The sequence below is a fragment of the Saimiri boliviensis genome, chromosome 1 (genome assembly GCF_048565385.1).
Source record: "Saimiri boliviensis isolate mSaiBol1 chromosome 1, mSaiBol1.pri, whole genome shotgun sequence".
Taxonomy (NCBI): domain Eukaryota; kingdom Metazoa; phylum Chordata; class Mammalia; order Primates; family Cebidae; genus Saimiri; species Saimiri boliviensis.
The window spans coordinates 24,643,610-24,664,581 of NC_133449.1; the positions used below are offsets into that span (position 1 = coordinate 24,643,610).

General features: G+C 49.3%; 1 protein-coding gene across 2 annotated transcripts in view; it reads left to right on the forward strand.

Moving 5' to 3' along the window:
- The window catches only part of EFR3B (EFR3 homolog B), a 119,450-nt gene extending 99,121 nt beyond the window's left edge, over nucleotides 1–20,329 (forward strand). For both annotated transcript variants that reach the window (XM_039462554.2, XM_074394880.1), the window contains 7 exons: nucleotides 5–72; nucleotides 2,074–2,201; nucleotides 3,320–3,411; nucleotides 8,995–9,043; nucleotides 13,973–14,079; nucleotides 14,951–15,000; nucleotides 15,470–20,329. In XM_039462554.2, the coding sequence (XP_039318488.1) occupies nucleotides 5–72; nucleotides 2,074–2,201; nucleotides 3,320–3,411; nucleotides 8,995–9,043; nucleotides 13,973–14,079; nucleotides 14,951–15,000; nucleotides 15,470–15,575 (600 nt within the window). In that variant the 3' untranslated portion in view covers nucleotides 15,576–20,329. The remainder of the gene's footprint in view (nucleotides 1–4; nucleotides 73–2,073; nucleotides 2,202–3,319; nucleotides 3,412–8,994; nucleotides 9,044–13,972; nucleotides 14,080–14,950; nucleotides 15,001–15,469) is intronic.
- Nucleotides 20,330–20,972: the final 643 nt, after the last annotated feature.

A 20,972-nucleotide genomic window follows, 5' to 3' on the forward strand; every position in this document is an offset into this window, starting at 1 on the left:
CCAGGTGATAGAGACCAGGAAGAAAGAAGCTCCATATATGCTCCCTGAGGATGTGTTTGTGGAGAGGCCCAGGTGAGGAGAGGACAGGGGGCCTGGTCATGGATCCCCAGGGTAGCTGAGTAAGTAGGTGGGTAGTGTGAGGCCAGAAGGGATCAATGCCAGAAGGCTCGGCCTTCGGCAGACTCAAGGGCAGAAAGTGGGCTCTGCCTGGGGTCCGGAAGTCCTGGGTAAAGCTGAACCCCATCTCATTTCTGCAGTCCATGCCTCAAGCGTGCAGTGCTGAGCCGTGTTCGCAGATGAGGCACAGCCTCCGGGGACTTTGGCCAAGCCCATGGCAAATGCGTCCTGAAGGAGTCATTCCTGACAAGATGACACTGTCAATCCAAGTGATGTTTTCGGTCCATCGTGGGTGCTGTGGGCCAGTGTCACTTCAACATCAGAGGAACTCAAGGGAACAATATTTTGCAAAACCAAAACGTCTCACAGTAGTGGATGCCTTTATAAATCATGGCCCATACATGCAACAGACAATTGTGCCCATGTTTTAGAAGAATATTTAATGTAAAATGCCCACTACATAATAGGTCAATAAAATAGATCACAGAACAGTGGGTGAGGAAGGGTATATCTATCTGTATACGTAAAAATATGTGGCTAAGCTGGGTGTGATGGCTCACGCCTGCAGGTCCAGTGACTCAGAAGACTGAGCAGGAGGCTCTCTTCAGCCCGTGGGTTCCAGACAGCCATGTGCAGCAAAGCAAGAACCCATGTCTGCAAAAAATTTTTTAAAATTTGCCAGGGCCGAGTGCAGTGACTCGTGTCTGTAATCCCAGCACTTTGGGAGGCAGAGGTGGGTGGATCACTTGAGGTCAGGAGTTCAAGACCATCCTGGCCAACGTGGGAAAACCCCATCTCTACTAAAAATGCAAAAATTAGCCAGGTGTGGTGGTGCACACCTGAAGTCCCAGCTACTCTACTCAGGAGGCTGAGGCAGGAGAATCTGCTTGAACCCAGAAGGCAAAAGTTGCAGTATGCTGAGGTCGTGCCACTGCATGCCAGCCTGGGTGACAGAGGAAGACACTGTCTCAAGAAAAAAAAGAAAAAGAAAAATTAGGCTGGGCACAGGGGCTCATCCCTGCAATCCCAGCACTTTGGGAGGTTCAGGCAGGTGGATCACTTGAGATCAGGAGTTGGAGACCAGCCTGGCCAACACAGCAAAACTCTGTCTCTACTCAAAATACAAAAATTAGCCAGGTGTGGTGGCATGTGCCTGTAATCCCAGCTACTTGGGAGGCTGAGGCAGGAGAATCCCTTGAACCTGGGAGGTGGAAGTTGCAATGAGCTGAGATCGTGCCACTGCACTCCAGCCTGGACGACAGGGAGAGACTCAGTCTAAAAATAACAAATAAATAAAAGCCAGGTGTGGTGGAGCATGCCGGTTAGCAGGGTGAACAGGAAGATCACTTGAGCCCAGCAGGTCAAGGCCGTAGTGTGCTATGATGGTGCCTGTGAACAGCCACTGCACTCCAGCCTGGGCAACACAGTGAGACCCAGTCTCCAAAAAAACCAGTAACTGAAGGATGCAGTTGTTGTGCATAAGAATATATTATATGTGAATGGTGGTTATCTCTGGAAATGGGACCAGGGGTGGCTCTTCCTTTTACTTCTCTGTCATCTTCCATAGTGAAGATGTTACTTTTGTAATGAGAAAAGTTGGCCAGGCATGGTGGCTCATGCCTGTCATCCCAGCACTTTGAGAGGCTGAGGTGGGTGGATCACCTGAGGTCAGGAGTTCGAGACCAGCCTGGCCAACATGATGAAACCCCATCTCTATTAAAAATACAAAAAATTAGCCAGGCATGGTGGTAGATGCCTGTAATCCCAGCTACTCAAGAGCCTGAGGCAGGAGAATCACTTAAATCCAGGAGGTGAAGGTTGCAGCAAGCTGAGTTTGCGCTACTGCAATCTAGCCTGGGCAACAAAAGCAAAACTCTGTCTCAGAAAAAAAAGTCATTCAGAAGTCATTCTAGATACCATGATTCTAATGTGCTTCCTCCCTCCTTTGTCTTCCAGGCTGTCTCAGAATCTTGATGGGGTAGTGATTGAGCTCCTCTTCCGCCAGAGCAAGATCAGTGAAGTCTTGGGAGGCAGTGGCTACAATTCAGACCGGCTCTGCCTGCCCTACATCCCTCAGCTGACAGGTACGAGCTCTGTGCAGGGACGCCCGAGCCTGCCTCTGTCTTTCCTTGGCCAGTTGAGGGCCTGAGTGTAAGGGACTTGTGGCCCTTTGATTGCCTGTAAGGCACCCTGGATGTCACCAGAGCTGAAAGACACAGTGGGAGTTTCTGGTGAGGCCCTCTTGATTGCCCCACCTCTTCTCCTCAGGGCAGGGTCCTTGGAAGCACCTGGCCCATGAGATGGCCTGGCCTGAGGATGGGAGAGGCTCCATTGTGCTGGAAAGAGCATACATGGCTACAGAACCAGAGACCCGGTTCAAGACCTCTGTGCAATTTAATGCCCGAAAGATCTTAGAAAAGTCCTTTGCATCATGAATTTCAGTTTCCTTGACTGCAAAACAGGGATATTAACAAGAGCTGCTGGCCGGGTATGGTGGCTCATGCCTGTAATCCCAGCACTTTGGGAGGCCGAGGCGGATAGATTGCCTGAGCTCAAAGTTTCAAGATCAACCTGGGCAACACGGTGAAACCCCATTTCTACTAAAAATACAAAAAATTAGCTAGGTGTGGTGGTAGGCGCCTGTAGTCCCAGCTACTCCAGAGGCTGAAGCAAGAAAATTGTTTGAACCCGGGAGGCGGAGGTGGCAGTAAGCCAAGATTGCACCATGGCACTCCAGCCTGGGAGAGAGAGCGAGACTCCGTCTCAAAAAACAAAAACAAAAAACAAAACAAAACAAAAAAAATAGCTGCCTTAGAAGGTTGGCATGAGAGATAGATGAGATATGTACCTTTATTAATGCAAATGCACTTAGTAAATACTTACGGATGACAGCTACTTGTGCTGTTAGCAGATGATGTTTACATGTAAGGCGAGATGTATTCTGGTCATAAGAACCTTCTTTGTGTTCTCATTGATGATTTCAACATTTTAGCCCCAAAGAGCAAAACTGACCACCCTAAGATGGACGGAGAAGACCCAAAGCAATCAGAAGCTTCTGTAAACTGCAGGGGTAGTCTGCGTGTGCACTGAGCCCGAGGACTGTGGGCCAAGCAGAGGCGAGGGGTTGGGAAGTGGGACTAGCGGCTCAGTCCTGGACCTCCGAGGACTGGAAACTCCAGCCTCTGGGCTGCTTCTTCCCTAGATGAGGATCGCTTATCCAAGAGGAGAAGCATTGGAGAGACCATCTCCCTGCAAGTGGAGGTAGAATCAAGGAACAGCCCAGAGAAGGAGGAGGTGAGTGACCTTGCCACCCTCCTGAGGCAGTCCCACTCCTGCAGACTGGATGCTGGACTCCAGGGTCCTCTGCCCACACAGTGTGCTTAGGCTGCATGGAGAGCAAGCTTCTCGAGTCATTCCCCACTCATCCTGACTCTCCCCATGTATGTGTCACAGATACTTCCATTCGGAAAAATTGTTAGGGTCCTCCCTGCTCCCATGAGGATATCATAAAAATCACTCTTGAAAGGCCGGGGTGGGTATGGTGGCTCACACTTCTGATCCCAACATTTTGGAGGCTGAGGCAGGAGGACTGCTTGAGCCCAGGAGTTTGAGACGATCTGGGGCAACATAAGGAGACCCCATCTCTACAAAAAATAATTTGTAAGTGACATGCACCTGTGGTCCCAGCTACTCAGGATGCTGAGGTGAGAGAATCACCTGAGCCTGGGAGGTCGAGGCTGCAGTAAGCCTTGATGGCACCACTGCACTTCAACCTAAGTGACAGAGTGAGACCTTGTCTCAAAAAATTCAAAAGAAAGGCATACTGGTCGTCATTCCCCACTCACATGGGGACAGATGTGCTCTGGGTTCGAAACTGGAGTGATAAGGATGAGAACAGCTTTCATAGCGTTGCTTCCACATGTATCAATAAAGATTCTTTTTTTTTAAATTTAGACTATTTTTAAAAGCAATTTTAGGTTACAGGAAAATTGAGTGGTAAGGATGAGAACAGCTTTCATAGCGTTGCTTCCACATGTATCAATAAAGATTCTTTTTTTTTAAATTTAGACTATTTTTAAAAGCAATTTTAGGTTACAGGAAAATTGCCCTATACCCCCCACACATGCACAGCCTCCCCCACTATCCACATCCCCCATCAGAGTGGTACGTTTCTTACAATTGAACCTGCCCGAACACAGTGTTGTCTGTCATCTGATGTCCATCGTTTACATTGGGGTTCGCTCTCAGCATTGTACCTTCTGTGGGTTTGGACAAATGCATAATGACATGCCTCCCCCACTAGAGTGCCACACAGAGTCACTTCTTGCCCTAAAAACCACCTGTGCTCCACCTGCACATCCCCTAACCGCCCACAGCCAAGATTCTTTTTTTTTTTTTTTTTGAGACAGAGTGTCGCTCTTGTTACCCAGGCTCGAGTGCAATGGCGCGATCTCGGCTCACCGCAACCTCCGTCTCCTGGGTTCAAGCAATTCTCCTGCCTCAGCATCCCGAGTAGCTGGGACTACAAGCACGCACCACCATGCCCAGCTAATATTTTGTATTTTTAGTAGAGACGGGGTTTCACCACGTTGACCAGGATGGTCTCGATCTCTCGACCTCGTGATCCACCCGCCTCAGCCTCCCAAAGTGCTGGGATTACAGGCTTGAGCCACCGCGCCCGGCAAGATTCTTTTTTTTTTTTTTTTTTTAAGAGAAACCTGCTGCAGTGCCTTAAAGACCTCTCTTCCTCTCTCCTCTCTTGAGGACTGTAAATATCTAATATCTGTTCAAAATAACATGTGCTATCTCCCCTGCCATTATCTCATTTCTTCTAACTTAGCGAATGAAGCAGATACACCATGAGTAGGGAAGAATAAGGAATCACAGTGGAGATACAAACCCAATTCCCCCAAACGGCGAAGAAACAGAGGGGAGGGCAGAGAGGAGGAGGAAGGAGGCATGAGGGAACCGAAGCCACAGATGCAGTACCCCTTTTTTTATTTTTATTTTTGAGACAGAGTCTTGCTTTGTCACCTGGGCTGGAGTGTAGTGGTTCAGCCTTGGCTCACTACAACCTCTGCCTCCTCAAGTGATCCTCTCACCTCAGCCTCCCGAATAGCTGGGACTATAGGCACGCACCACCATGCCCAGCTAACTTTTGCATTTTTTTTGTAGACATGGGGTTTTGTCATGTTGCCCGGGCTGGTCTCAAGCCCCTGGGCTCAAGGGATCTGCCCACGTCGGCCTCCCAAAGTGCTGGGATTACAGGTGTGAGCCGCCATGCCAAGCCTTATTTATTTATTTTTTTTTAATTAAATGCTGACTGTCCCAGTTCACAAGAAGTACGGAGGACATACATCTGTGTGAGACGGGACAGAAAGACTTATGTGGTCCTCAGGTATGGACAGGCTGGCATTCCCGGGCTTCTGTGCCCATTAGAGCTGACATAGACATGGACAGCTTTGACATCAAGCCTTTCCTCAGATGCAATCAGAGGTAGGAAAAGTCTCTAGGGGTGAGGAACAAGCTTGCCCCTAACTGTGCCCTTGACCACTTCATTCATTGGGTAGATCTCCAGCCCAGGGCCCTCAAAGCATATCCAGAACCTTCCCACAGAAGGAAGCTCTGACTTGGGTTAGTTGGACAATTAAAATGAGGTTGAACGAGGCATCCTCCATGGCCCTTCCAGCCCCAAGACTGGGAACCTCCAATGTGTTAGGGGTCGAGGTGAGTTGGTGACTCTCTGCCCATATTGGTGATTCTCCCTTCCCACGAGGTAAGAGATCCTTGGGAATCGATGAGTGAAGTGACGCAGGAGGAGGTGAAATGCTTATGCTGCTACAAAGCACCTCCTCACTAGTGGCCTCCTGGGCCACCAGTATCTGTTCCTTCCTCCCTTCAAGAGTCAGCTTAGGCCAGGCATGGTGGCTCACACCTGTAATCCCAGCACCTTGGGAGGCCAAGGCAGGCAGATGATGAGGTCAGAGTTTGAGACCAGCCTGACCAACATGATGAAACCCTGTCTCTCCTAAAAATACACAACAGCCTGGTGTGGTGGCGGGCACCTGTAATCCCAGCTAGTCAAGAGACTGAGGCAGGAGAATCGCTTGAACCCAGGAGGCAGAGGTTGCGGTGAGCCAAGATTGCGCCACTGCACTCCAGGCTGGGTGACAGAGTGAGACTTCATCTCAGAAAAAAAAGGAGTCAGCTTAGCCCAGAATTAGCTTGGTGGCAAAGCAGGGGTGCAGGGGCCTGCATCCTGTGCCCTTCTGCCATGCCACAGTTCTCTTCCCCGTCAGCCATCGTGTACCAGCCCAGAATTCCACAGTGGTTCCTATGGCCTTACTGCCAGGCTCGCTGCAGTGGTGAATAAATGCTGGTTTGGTCACATCTCCATCCTGGTGCCCGGCATTCCCAGCCATTCATAGTCTGGGCTCTACCATTTCATTTTCTGCCACCTGCTCTGGCCTGTATCTGCTGTCCTGCTCTGGTGAAGCTGCTGTCAGTCTCTCCCATGCTGTGCTCAGCCATCTCCAGGCCTTTGCTAGTGCAGAATGCCACGTCTGAACCACCTTCCCCTCCACACAGGAACACCTGAGCACCTGTGAACTGACTTCCCCAGCACCCAGCCCCCGTTCTGTTTCCTCCATAAACTCCTCTCTCCCTGCTCTTGCCCAGTGAGCATCCTTGCTCTCTTGCCCAGAGAGCGGCCTTTTCTTTGACTGTTGCCACCACACAGTTCCCCAGCACCCAGCAGGTGAATATCCGACGTTGCTCAGTGCTGACAGTGGAGGAATGGATGGGCGTACGGAGGATAAGTCCTCAGAGGGAGTTAAGGCCCAGCACAGCTCTCTCTTGTGTGTAATTCCTATGCTAACAAATTGCGCCGTTTCTATGGACTCACCTGGAGTCCTGCGTGTAGTTGGTGCTCACTTAATGTTTGTTGAATGACTTTATCTCATATCTATACTTCTGTCTTCTCCTACTCAAACAAAAATGCCAAAGAAATCAAAAATTGCACAACTCAGTGAATTTTCAAGTGTATATGCTCGTGCAGTCACGCCTGGATGAAAGAGTGGGCCCTGCCTCTGTGCCTCCTCCCCTAAGGGAGCCCCTAGCCTGAGTTGCGTTACTTTTTGAACTTTACATCAGTGAAATCATCCTCTTCTGTGTCTGCTGCTTTTGCTTAAGGCTACGTTTAAATGATAGAGCGTGAGACTGGTGCAGTGGCTCACACCTGTAATCTTCAGCACTTTGGGAGACCGAAGCGGGCGGATTACTTGAGGTCAGGAGTTTGAGACCACCTGATCAACATGTTGAAACCCCGTCTCTGCTAAAAATACAAAAAATTAGCCAGGTGTGGTGATGGCCACCTGTAATCCCAGCTACTGGGGAGGCTGAGGCAGGAGAATCACTTGAAACCAACTGGGAGGTGGAGGTTGCAGTGAGCCAAGATTGTGCCATTGCACTCCAGCCTGGGTAACCAGAGTGAAACACCATCTCAAAAAAAAAAAAAAAAAAAAAAAAAAAAAAAAAAAGATAGCGCATGAGTGACTCATAGGTCTAATAGCTCATTGTCTAGTAGGTAATTTCTGGAGTTCAGTCCAAATTCCTTTACTATTTTCAGCATCTATGGAGTTCCCTTCTTTGAGTTTTATTATTTTTCACCTCCTTTTATAGGCTCTGCAGAGGTCTGAGCGGGGCAACTCCTTGGAACCTAAGTAGTCAAGGGAGCCCTGTCACTTTTTTTTTTTTTTTTTTTTTAAGATGGCGTCTCTCTCTGTTGCCCAGGCTGGAGTGCCGTGGCGTGGAATGATCTCTACTCACTGCAATCTCTAGCTTCTGGTTTCAAGCAATTCTCTTGCCTCAGACTCCCCAAGTAGCTGGGATTACAGTTGTGTGCCACCATGGTGGGCCAATTTTCATATTTTTAGTAAAGAAAGGGTTTCACTATATTGGCCAGCCTGGTCTTGAACTCCTGACCTCGTGATCTGCCTACCTTGGCCTCTCAAAGTGCTGGGATTATAAGCATGAGCCACTGCACCAGGCCTGTCACTTCTGACCTTCCATTTCTTACCTTTACTAAATGCTCAAGTCGCCTTGGTTGGTAATTTAATGCTTTTAAGACTTCAGAACTGATATTCTGTTCTGGAAATTTACATTTGAGATTCTGTTTGCCACCTCTCTCCTCTTGTTTCCAATGTTTTCTGTTGCATTTTCTGAAGATGTTTTAAGATTGCAGTACTGGCCTGGCACAGTGGCTCACGCCTGTAATCCCAGCACTTTGGGAGGCCGAAGTAGGCAGATCACGAGGTCAGGAGTTCGAGACCAGGCTGGCCAACATAGTGAAACCCTGTCTCTACTAAAAATATAAAAATTAGCCAGGCATAGTGGCATGTACCTGTAATCCCAGCTACTTGGGAGGCTGAGGCAGGAGAGAATCACTTGAACCCAGGAGGCAGAGCTACAGTGAGCCAAGATCACGCCACTGCAGTCCAGCCTGAGCAACAGAGCGAGACTCCATCTCAAAGAAAACCAAAAAAATAAAATAAAATTGCAGTATTTTCCTTCCATAGTGCTTGGTGGGACAGTCCTGATGAGGGGGCAGGAAACAGTGTGTTCTTTTACATGAGACTGAGGACTCTGTTCTGAGTCTGAATCTGGTGAGGAATGAGCTTCCCCACTGTATTTCTCTGTCTTCTGTGCTGCTCAGGGAGCTTCCGAGACCCTGATGGGGCTGCGGGTGTCCTGAGGGACTTCCTGCCCACTGGGGCTTTGTTCTAAGAAGCAAGGGGCTGCCAGAGAGTAGGGGGTGTCAGGGCTGCCTCCTTCCCCAACTCACTGCCTTTCTGAGCATCTCTGTCCCTTCTTCTTCAGCGAGTGCCTGCCGAGGAGATCACCTATGAGACGCTGAAGAAAGCCATTGGTAAGTTGGGGCCGAGGGACTCTGCTTAGAGGGCAGAATGGGATGGGGTCCTTGGGCCTGCTCCTGCAGAAGCAGCTGGATCCACCACCCTCCGCGGTGGGATACAGCACCCGAGTGAGGGGAGAGGCTGGTGGCTTTCGACAAACTCATCACAGCCACCAAAGCTGCCATTGAAAGTCTCTGCTCTCCTGATGGGGGTCAGTAGTGTGGCCCACAGTGGGCAAACCTTTTGTCACTAAGGACAGAGGCCTTTAAAAGTAATCAGTTAACAGCTGTAGGTAGAAAGCAATTTGGAGTAAATAGTTTCTTTTTTTGGTGAAGTGTGATACAAAAGAACAAGCTGGCCAATGGAAGATATTAAGAATGAATCATATGAATGTCTGTTTAATAAGGGAAGTAGATTTTGAAATGCATTGTTACCTGGATCATTGGACAAACATATTTTTCTAACTGCTGACAAATTATGCCTATAAATGCCTAACTTTTAAATTTTTGTCGTCATTAATGGTAGTCTCTCTGAATTTACAGATTTCTTTCCTATAAATTTTTTCTTTTTTCTTTGAGATGGAGTCTTGCTCTGTCACCCAGGCTGGAGTGCAGTAGCACAATCTTGGCTCACTGCAACCTCTGCCTCCTGGGTTCAAGCGTTCTCCTGCCTCAGCCTCCCAAGTAACTGGGATTACAGGCATCTACCACCACACCTGGCTAATTTTTGTATTTTTAGTAGAGACAGGATTTCACCATATAGGCCAGACTGGTCTCTAACTTCTGACCTCAGGCAATCTGCCTGCTTCAGCCTCCCAAAGTGCTGGGATTACAGGCATAACCCACTGCACCTGGCCATTTCTTACCTTCTTAAACTGAGTGTGGGCCCAGCATGGTGGCTCACGCCAGTAATCCCAGCACTTTGAGAAGCCAAGGCAGGGGGATCACTTGAGTCCAGAAGTTTGACACCAGTCTGGGCAGCATAGTGAGACTCCATCTCTATTTGAAAAACAAAACAAAAAAACAGTATGATGGACATATGTGGCACATACCCCTTTTCCTTCTCGGTGCTTACTCATCTTGGATACCAAGCAGTGCGTGTGGAATCCTTAAACTAAATGACCCTGGGCTGCCCTGGCGCAGTTGGTCCACATTGGCTTTCATTATCTGTGTGGCTTTGCCTTTGTCAATGTCCCTTTTCTTTTTTTGTTTGTTTTTTTGAGACAGAGTCTCACTCTGTCACCCAGGCTAGAGTGCAATGGTGTGATCTCAGCTCACTGCAACCTCCACCTCCCTGGTTCAAGCAATCCTCCTGCCTCAGCCTCCCAAGTAGCTGAGACTACAGGTGCATGCCACCACACCTGGCTGATTTTTGTATTTTCAGTACAGAGGGGGTTTCACCATGATGGCCAGGCTGGTCTTGAACTCTGGACCTCAGGTGATCTGCCTGCCTCAGCCTCCCAAAGTGCTGGGATTACAGGTGTGAGCCACCACACCCAGCCTCTATGTCCCTTTTCAAAATGCCCACAGGAGGCTGGGCATAGTGGTTCAAGCCTATAATCCCAGCGCTTTGGGAGGCCGATGGGGGCAGATCACGAGGTCAAGAGATCGAGACCATCCTGGCCAACATGGTGAAGCCCCGTCTCTACTAAAAATACAAAAATTAAGAGATCCAAGATGGCTGATCACTAGCAGCTCAGGATTGTAGCTCCCAGTGAAAGCACAGAGAACGAGAGGACGCCACACTTTCAGACAAATTTTTGTTGCTCACGGACCAGGAGATTTCCAGTAGAGGAGCCCCACGGGTCGCCAGTGCAACTCTTGTGGTGGGCGCGGCAGTTTTGCTGGTGCGGCGGTTCTTGGTGCAGAGTAAACGGGACTGGGTCCCCTTTTGGTCAACATTTGGAGCTCCGTGAAGGCAGAGTCGCCTATTCAGCTGATTGAAAAAGGGACTGAAGAAGGAAGCCAGACTGAAAAGCCAGACTTTTCCCAGGCAGAAAAGCACCACAAATCTTAATGCCGCTGTTTCTGCCAGCGCAGTGAGTTGCTCAGATTCCGGCACTGGGAATCAACAGGTTGGACGTCCACTCAGAGACCTAATTTGAAAGTCGTAATTACAAAGACGACAGGTGGATAAATTTACAATGATGGGAAGAAACCAGCGTAAAAAGGCTGAGAATGCCCAAAATCAGAATGCCTCTCCCTCTACAGGGGATCACAGTTCCTCATCAACAAGGGAACAAGGCCTGATGGAGAACGAATGTGTTCCATTAACAGATTTAGGCTCCAGAAGGTGGATAATAAGAAACTTCTGTGAGTTAAAAGAACATGTTCTAGCCCAATGTAAAGAAACTAAGAACCTTGAAAAAAGGTTTGACAAAATCCTAAAAAGAATACACAATCTAGAGAGGAATATAATTGAATTAATGGAACTGAAGAATACAATACGAGAACTCCTCAAACTATGCACAGGTTTTAACACTCGAATTGATCAAACAGAAGAAAAGATATCAGAGGTCGAAGACCAACTTAATGAAATGAAACAAGAAGACAAGATTAGAGAAGAAAGAGTAAAAAGGAATGAGCAAAGTCTCCAAGAAATATGGGACTATGTGAAAAGACCTAATTTATGTTTGATAGGTGTACCTGAATGTCATGAAGAGAATGAATTCAAGCTGGAAAATATTCTTCAGGATACTATTCAGGAAAACTTTCCTAACCTAGTAAGGCAGGAAAACATTCAACTTCAGGTAATACAGAGAACACCACAAAGATATTCCTCAAGTGGAGCAACCCCAAGACACATAATCGTTAGATTCACCAGGGTTGAAATAAAGGAGAAAATTCTAAGGGCAGCTAGAAAGAAAGGTCCGGTTACCCATAAAGGGTAGCCTATCAGACTCACAGCAGATCTCTCAGCTGAAACCCTACAAACTAGAAGAGAGTGGGAGTCAGTATTCAATATCCTCAAAGAAAAAATTTTCAACCCAGAATCTCATATCCAGCCAAATTAAGCTTCATAAATGAAGGAAAAATCGAATTTTTCATGAATAAGCAAGCACTCAGAGATTTCATCACCACCAGGCCTGCTTTACAAGAGCTTCTGAAAGAAGCACTATACGCAGAAAGGAACAACCAGTATCAGTCATCCCAAAAACTTACCAAAAAGTAAAGAGTATCTCCATAATGAAAAATCTATATCAACTAATGGGCAAAATAGCCAGCTAGCATTAAACAATAATATTAAACTCACAAATATCAATATTAATCCTAAATTTAAATGGATTAAATGCCCCAAAGACACAGACAGGCAAATTGAATAAAAAGTCAAAATCCATCGGTTTGCTATATCCAGATCCATCTCATAAGCAAGGACACACAAAGACTCAAAACAAAGGGTTGGTGGAAGACTTACCAATCAAATGGAGAGCAAAAAAAAAAAAAAGAAAACAGGAGTTGTAACTTTTGTCTCTGACAAAATAGACTTTAATAGTAACAAAGACTAAAAGAAACAAAGAAGGACATTACATAATAGTAAAAGGATCAATGCAACGACAGGAGTCAATGATCATAAATATATATGCACCCAATATAGGAACACCCAAATACATAAGACAAGTTCTTAATGACTTATAAAGAGACTTGGACTCCCGCATAATAATAGCGGGAGACTTTGACACCACATTGTTAATATCAACAAGATAGAAAATTAACAGGGACTTCTATGATTTGAACTCAGACCTGGAACAAGTAAACTCAGTGAATATTTATAGAATTCTTCACCCCAGGTCCACAGAACATACATTTTTCTCAGTATCATATTACACCTATCTTGAAAGTAACCACATAATTGGAAGTAAATCACTCTTCAGCATTTGCATAGCATTTCACAGACTTAAATGAAATATTGGTTGGCTGTTTGTTATTTTCTTCCCTTATTCCTTCCTGTCTCCGCTGTTAAGCACAATTATCGGCATAAAAGAGGTTCTTAATACCTATTTTTAGATTGCATTCCAGCCTGAGCAATAGGGCAAGACTTTTGTTTTCTCTCTCCCTTTCTCTTTCTTTTTCTTTCTTTCAAAAAAAAAAGAAGAAAAAAAAATACAAAAATTAGCCAGGTGTGGTGGTGTGTGCCTGTAGTCCCAGCTTCTCGGGAGGCTGAGGCAGGAGAATTGCTTGAACCCAGGAGGCGGAGGTTGCAGTGAGCCGAGATTGTGCCACTGCACTCCAGCCTGGACGACAGAGTCAGATTCTGTCTCAAAAAAAAAAAAAAAAAAAAAAAAAGCTACCCAGAGAGCACTCAAGGACCAACTGTTCAGGACCTTCAATTTTAAAGTCCTGGTGAAAGCCGGGCGCGGTGGCTCAAGCCTGTAATCCCAGCACTTTGGGAGGCCGAGGCGGGTGGATCACGAGGTCGAGAGATTGAGACCGTCCTAGTCAACATGGTGAAACCCCTTCTCTACTAAAAATACAAAAAGTTAGCTGGGCATGGTGGTGTGTGCCTGTAATCCCAGCTACTCAGGAGGCTGAGACAGGAGAATTGCCTGAACCCAGGAGGCGGAGGTTGCGGTGAGCCGAGATCGCGCCATTGCACTCGAGCCTGGGTAACAAGAGCGAAACTCCGTCTCAAAAAAAAAAAAAAAAAAAAAAAAAACTCCTGGTGGGAGAGCAACTACTTGGGGCTGTAAGAGCCCGGCTGAAAGTTCCTCCTACGTATTTCTCAAACTCTTACACAAGGAAGAAGGCTGAGCCCTCAGGCAGAATCAGAAAGAGGTCCCGCCTTCCAGGGCCAAGTGAGGGCACTACACCTCCATGCCACTGTCCCCTACTCTTCAGAAGAGGGGAGGGTCCAAGCAGTGCTCATGGATGGTGCTCCTCGGAGGAGCCCCTCCCTTTCCCCTCAGTGAGCAGGGCCTGGCACTGACCTAGCTCTCTGCGTCGCAGTGGACAGCGTAGCTGTGGAGGAGCAAGAGCGTGAGCGGCGGCGACAGGTGGTGGAGAAGTTCCAGAAGGCACCCTTTGAGGAGATTGCCGCACACTGTGGGGCCCGGGTAAGTGAGGCATGATTTTCCTGGGCCTGCATTGTTCTAACGTCTCATCCCACTTTGAGAGGGATGCCTATTTCATGAGCTAGGAACTGGGGCCAGTTACTGAGCACCTGCAGCCTCACTCCCTGCATTCATTGGCCTCTTTAGAGCCAGAAGGAATCCGAGATCATCTCTAAGCCACCAGTTATGCAGAGTATTCGTGAGTTAGAAAAGAGCTGGCACAGCCTGGGCACAGTGGCTCACACCTGTAATTCTAGCACTTTGGGAGGCTGAGGTGGACGGGTCACCTGAGGTCAGGATTTCGAGACCAGCTTGGCCAACATAGCGAAACCCCATCTCTACTAAAAATCCAAAACTTAGCCAGGCGTGGTGGTGGGTGCCTGTAATCCCAGCTACTCAGGAAGCTGAGTTGGGAGAATTGCTTGAACCCAGTAGGTGGAGGTTGCAGTGAGCGGAGGTTGTGCCACTGCACTCCAGCCTGGGTGACAGAGCAAGACTCTGTCTCAATAAAAAAAATTAAACTAAATTAACTTTTTTAAGAAAGAAAAGAGCTGGCACTTGGGCAGTCTCCCGACTCCATGCCTAGCAGCCCCGCTGCCCCATCTTGAGGAGAAGGACCTTCAAGAGCTGCCGGCTGATGGCCCCCCTGGCGATTCTGAGCCTCTGTCCTGTCCCCAGCCAGCCTTCAGTAGGTGGCTTCCCGGATCCGAATCTGTAGTCAGGGTGCAGTGGAGGAGTGCTGGAGTGTGTTCCCCTCCGCCTGCCTTCCTAAGGGTGCGGCTTCCCTGCACCTCCAGCACATACTCTGGACATCCTGAGCCAGTGGCAGAGGTTCTGGGTCCCCCTCACCTCATTTCCTCCTGTTTGCGTGTAGGCATCGCTGCTCCAGAGCAAACTCAATCAGATCTTCGAAATCACCATCCGGTAAGTGGCAACCCTGGGCAGGGGACCCTGACCTCTGTGGCCCAGTATTGGGGTTCCTCATCCTAAGTCCTCTCACCCCCTGTCTTCCCTTCTCCCCTCCCCGCTCCTCCCACCCCACTGCAATCTCTGTTTCCCGGGGTGGAGTCAGCCACCAACTCAACCCTCCCTAGACGAGGAAACAGAATAGAGAGGGAAGGAGCCTGGCTCAGTGAGACCTGGAAAGAGCCAAGAGTCCTCGTGTCCCAGGCTGGCACGTTCTAAAGCAGCGGCATCACTGTGGAGCCTGCAGAGAAGCTTGACTCCAGGCTGTGGATTCTAGTACAACTTGGAAAGCTGGGCACCTGGGGAATGAGCGGGTCTCTGGTCCCTGTGCAAAAAGAAACCTAGGTCACCTACTGTTTAGTTGCACAAGGGTGGAACCCTAAAATTTCCCTTTCACGACTTTCTCCCCACGTGTTCCTGCCTCTAGGCCCCCACCAAGCCCATCAGGAACCATCACTGCAGCCTACGGTCAGCCGCAGAACCACTCCATTCCGGTCTATGAAATGAAGTTTCCCGATCTGTGCGTATACTGAATTCCAAGAGCTGGAGCTCCTCAAGGGGATGGGGTCTGAGGGAGGGGCTCACCTCACGCCCACTCAGGCCCCATGGAGATCTGGCTGGGATCCCCGAGAAAATGTCACCTTGGATGGCAGTGCCCCCCAGGCTAAGCCAAGGTGGAGACTCTGGTCCTTCTTGGCCCTGCTACCTCCTCGTCTTCCCCAAGGGAGATCTCACCGACACGTGTCTCACCTTGGCCCTTCATCTTCTCTTTTGTGGCAGCCAGGGGCAGAGAATCGTGGGGTGTCTCCAGAGAGAAGCCAGGGGATGGGGGCGGAGAAGCTCCCACTTGGAGTTTTGAGTGAAGGGCTTCCATGGGGGCCCGTTTCCTCCCCAGATGAGGAAGCTGGATGGAGACTTGGTTGGTGAGAGGAAGTGATGGGCTCTACCCCGCTAGGGAAGGAAGCTGAGAGCCGAAAGCCTGTCTCCTCCGGAGCCTCCCCACCTCCCCGCCCATGGCCCTGCTGTGTCTCCCACTCTCTTGCTCATCCCCCAGTTGTCTGTTTATGTTTCTTCTGTTAATGAATGCTGAGCCCTTATTACAGGAGCTGGGGTGGAGACGCCACGGGGCAGGACGGCAAAGGACAGGAAGCAGGGCTGGCAGGAGGTGAGGCCATGGCATCAGAGTGTGGCCTGCAGCAGCTTCTCACCTCCTTTATTCGGAGGGAGCCTGCGATGGCCTCCCACAGTCCTGTCTGCCGGACGTTTTTCAGAGTTGGGTCTCTTTGATGTCTTTCTTCTGAGGGTCCCAAGGTGTTCCTGGAGCCTCTGGGTTGAGGGAAGGCAGAACAAGCTAATTTCAGAGGGGAACTGCAGGGCGCCCAAGATTTGCCCACATCGCCTCCTATGGAAGAGACTCCCAGCCTGGCCTGGGTCGTAGGAGAGTCGGGAGGGTGGGATGAGTGGCGTTTGGGGGCTCAGGGATATCAGAAGCCAACTTTTTGGATGTTCCATTTGAAGAAAGAAGGATCTAACCAAATATGGGAATGATTTCTTCACTCTCTGGATAAAGTCTGAGACATTGGGACCATCTGGCAACACTTGTGGCTTGGGAGGGGCCGTGGAGACTCCTTTGATTTCTGGATGCTTGTTTTCCTGGTGTGCTGTCTGTGTCTCTGTGTAACGACGGTGTGCAGAGAGGAGCTAATGTGGAGCCAGGCAGAGCCGCCCAGGAGATAGTTTGCTGCCCTCTTTGCCAGTTCTCCTGCCGGGCTGTCTTCCAGGTGCCTTTGTGCCTCCGGGGTGCCCCTGACAGAACCTCACCTCGGCCTCCTCCCCGGGCAGTGCCATGTGGTCCAAACTGGCCCTTTCCTTCCCCTTCAGTCACATTTCCCACAACTCCTCCGAGCCGACATAACCTACAGTAAGATGTGAATAGCACATGTTCTCTCCCTGGAGTCTGCTTTCCAGAGGAGGCAGTGTGACTAGATTTCTCAATCCAAAGGAATCCATTATTTATTTATTTATTTATTTTTAGAGATGGGGGTCTCACTATGTTGCCCAGGCTGACCTTGAACTCCTGAGTTTAAGTGATTCTCCCTCCTCAGCCTCCTGAGTAGCTGGAAATCCTTTTTAGGAAACAATTTCAGGCAGTATGGCATGGAGTCAGAAGCAGGCTGTTTCTGCTAAGGTTGGGGGGGGGCAGGCTTCTTGGAATGTGCCACCAAAGCGTGGCACACACGGATGTACAGGGACAGCCTGATTGTTAGGTGGATGTATTTTCCAGAATCCGGGAGAGCCTTAACACAAGCATTTCCCATTAATATGTGCAATAAGTTTCTTGGGGAAGCGGTTATTTGACTCTCATTCCCACAGGTAGGCACTTCAGATGAAGCTCTTCCCCATGGTCATGATCTCTGCTGTGGGCATGCAGCTTCTTGTTTGTGTTTTCTTTTTTGTTTGTTTTGTTTGTTTTTGAGATGGAGTCTCACTGTGTCACCCAGGCTGGAGTGCAATGGCACCACCTCGGCTCACGGTAACCTCTGCCTCCTGGGTTCAAGTGATTCTCCTGCCTCAACCTCCTGAGTAGCTGGGATTACAAGTGTGTGCCACCATGCCCAGAAAATTCTTAGTAGAAATGGGGTTTCACCATGTTGGCCGGGCTGGTCTCAAGTTCCTGACCTCAAGCAATCCACCCACCTCAGCCTCCCAAAGTGCCGAATGACAGGCATGAGCTATCGCACCCGGCTTGGCACTCGGCTTCTGAATGGCCTGAGTGAGTGCCGGCCCAGGCATGAAGGCTCCTGTGCCCCCAGGGCTTTTTGGCTGTGCTTTATGGCCCCTGGCTTATGCTCAGCTCAATTTTACAAGCATGAACTTAGACTTCTCTTTAGTGTTTCTATATGAAAAAGAAACAAGTTTAACTCAAAATTGACAGCAACTGCTAACCTTTGAAAGAAACTTTAAGGAAAATTGAAATCTTGAGCCACAAACATGCCTTTCCTCACTGGCTCCTCCCAGGTTTTATCCTGTGCCCAGCTTGGATGAGAGACCCTCTGTTTCACGGGCCTACTTGACATTAGGGCTTCCTCGTGGCAGCTTCATCCTGAGCACTGCCTGTGAGCCCTGGTTCTGGGACTTGGCAGTCGCCTCCCTGGAGGGTCTTTCCAGACCCGGCATTAGAACCAGAGACCTGCAGGTCCACTCAGATGTTTCTGCCCCTCATCCCCGTCCTGTGAATAGCGAGAAGGAAAAGGTGCAGGCTCCCATTCTGCATAGACTCTGCTGTTCCTTATCCATCTGCCCCAGGCAGCATCTCCTTTCATCATTACTGCTTAGCAAAAATGTACTTCTTTTGAAAAACTCATCATTTTTTGAGTGCCCTCTTCTCAGTTTCATTTAAACTTAGACTCATAGTGTTAGGTTGTCTGCTGACATGGAGCAGAACCTGGATTCTGGCCAAATATGCCAGAATCAGAAAGGTTAAAGTTGAGTGTTAGAGTAGGTAGTCTCCTCATCCCAGCACAGGCCCTGGGAGAGAGGCAAAGCAGTTGGATGGGGTCTAGATGGGAGGGCTACCCCAGCCCTTGGGCTAGCATCAGCGCGTCCTGCTTCCCAAGCCCCTGGCGGCTGGCGGCACTGCATCATACCCCTTCTTGCCACCCTTCTCTGCTGTGATTTTGAGCGAAGAGGAACCAGTAAGCCCATTGAGACCAGCTGTTCGCAAAGCCCCAAGGACTGCGGCTCTGTGGGGAAGGGCTGGCATTGGTCAGGACTCCGCTGGCCGCACGGAGTAGGCAGGAGTATATTTGAGATTTGGAAGTTCTGTTAATTTGGTGGCGTCAGGTGAACGCATAAGAAGCAGATCAGCAGAAAGCACCAGTGTGGCCCCGGAGGCTCCCTCTGTTTTCCTTGCAGTGGAGACCCCAGCACCTTGTGCCTGTTTCCATCTTCCTCTCTCTTTGAAATCAGTGGTTTCTTGACTCCTAAACAGCCTCCTCACTATAGAAGGAGCCTAAGCAGGTCAGCAGAACTACGAAAGTTCCCGGAGACCCTGCTGTGTCCAGCCCTCTTTCCCATACACAGATACAAATGGATGAGCAGGAAAAGAGGAGGCCCGGACCCGCTAATGTACTTTGAGAAGCAAAAGTGTTGTAGGTGCGCCGCCCTTTTCCCTGGCTGTTCTAGGTCCCACAGAACACAATTCAACTGGACCAAGAATCAGAGTAGCCGGGAGTTTCTCTGAACAGCTCAGGCCAGGCCTCTGGGCTCCTCTGGAGGCCCTGGGACACGATGCCTTCCAGTTTCCATTCCATTATCCCTAGGCCTCCTGACCCGGCAACAGAGTGCCCTGGAGAAGTGAGACTATTTTTCCCAGTCCCTCTTCATGACCAGAAAATGGCAGCTAGCCGGTTGGGGTCCAGCGGGAAAGGGCTAGACTGGGCTGTTAGGTAGATACTAGGTTAAAAGGTAGACAGGGAGAGGGCTTCATCAGGGCAGGGCAGGCCCACTTCCTGTGACCCCAGACCTCGGCAGGCAGGTCATGCTAAAACCAGGCATCTCCCTCACACTTGGGGAAAGATTTGGGGCAGTGTGTTGCCTCCTCATCCCATTAGCCCTAGATATCTTCTGGTTTGAGTGGCCCCTTACCCCACATCTGGCCTAGGTCTGAAGACTGCAGAAGGATGGTTATGGTGGGCCTGTCCTAGAGCCTGGCTATCTGGGAGATGGCGTATGGCGGTGACAGGAGGGCAGTGGGAAGGGCTTTGTGGCCCTGCTGGGGCCAAAGGCAGTTTTCTGTGCTCCCTTTAGCCCCAGCCTGGCTGGCCAGGTCTCCTCTCTTCAGGGGACCATGGGGCCGACCAAGCCCATCACCTTCCCCTTCCAAGCTCTACCCCCATGACTGCTGATTTCTGGCATGTGAAGGCAGAGCTGTGAACCCACAAATGCTGCAGCCCATACCTCGTAATGTGTCTGTGTCCACTTAGAGCCTCACGACCTGGCTGAGTGTGTGTGTGTGCATGTGTGTGTAGTGTAGTTTGTAGTTGACAGTATGTGTACATAATAGATGGTATATTCATATGTGAGTGCAGAATTAGTGCCCGTGGCGGTTTTCTGTATTTTAAACCCATTGGATTGATTAGTTCTATTTTAGGAAAGTGGGAAAGGGAGTGTTGGGGAAGTGTAGGAAGAAGGATTCTTAGCAAAATCACTCTCTAGGCCCATTAGTCGCGATCTCCCAGTGAGCCGTCATGATGCCCTTTTCAAATAAATGTTAATGTTGCCACCACATGGCTGTCTGTTTGATTTCTTTGAAGTAAATGGTTTTTTGTGAGAAGCAAACGGGATCTGAAAATACCAACAGTGTACCACTGGCATTTAGCCACCTACACCAACCATCACTTCACCTGCCTCAGAGGGAGGAGGAGTGGGGGAAAGAAGGCTACCAAGCTGGAACCCTTAGGCCAGAATGCCCAGCAGGGAGCATCCTCAGTTAGGACGGCGTAGGCCATTCCTCATTCTAGCACATTCTATGTGAGTTATACTGGGGAACACCTTGTCTTAAGAATCTGGCTTTCTGGCCAGGCACCTTGGCTCAACCTCTAATCTCAGCACTTTGGGAGGCCAAGGTGGGTGAATCACTTGAGGCCAGGAGTTTGAGACCAGCCTGGCCAACATGGTGAAAACCCATCTCTACTAAAAATACAAAAATTATCCGGGTGCAGTGGCTCACACCTGTAATCCCAACACTTTGAGAGGCCGAGGCGGGTGGATCACCTGAGGTCAAGAGTTTGAGACCAGCCTGGCCAACATGGAGAAACCCCATCTCTAAAAATACAAAAATTAGCTGGGTGTGGTGGTGCACGCCTATAGTCCCAGCTACTCAGGAGGTTGAGGTTGGAGAATCACTTGAACCCAGGAGGTGGAGATTG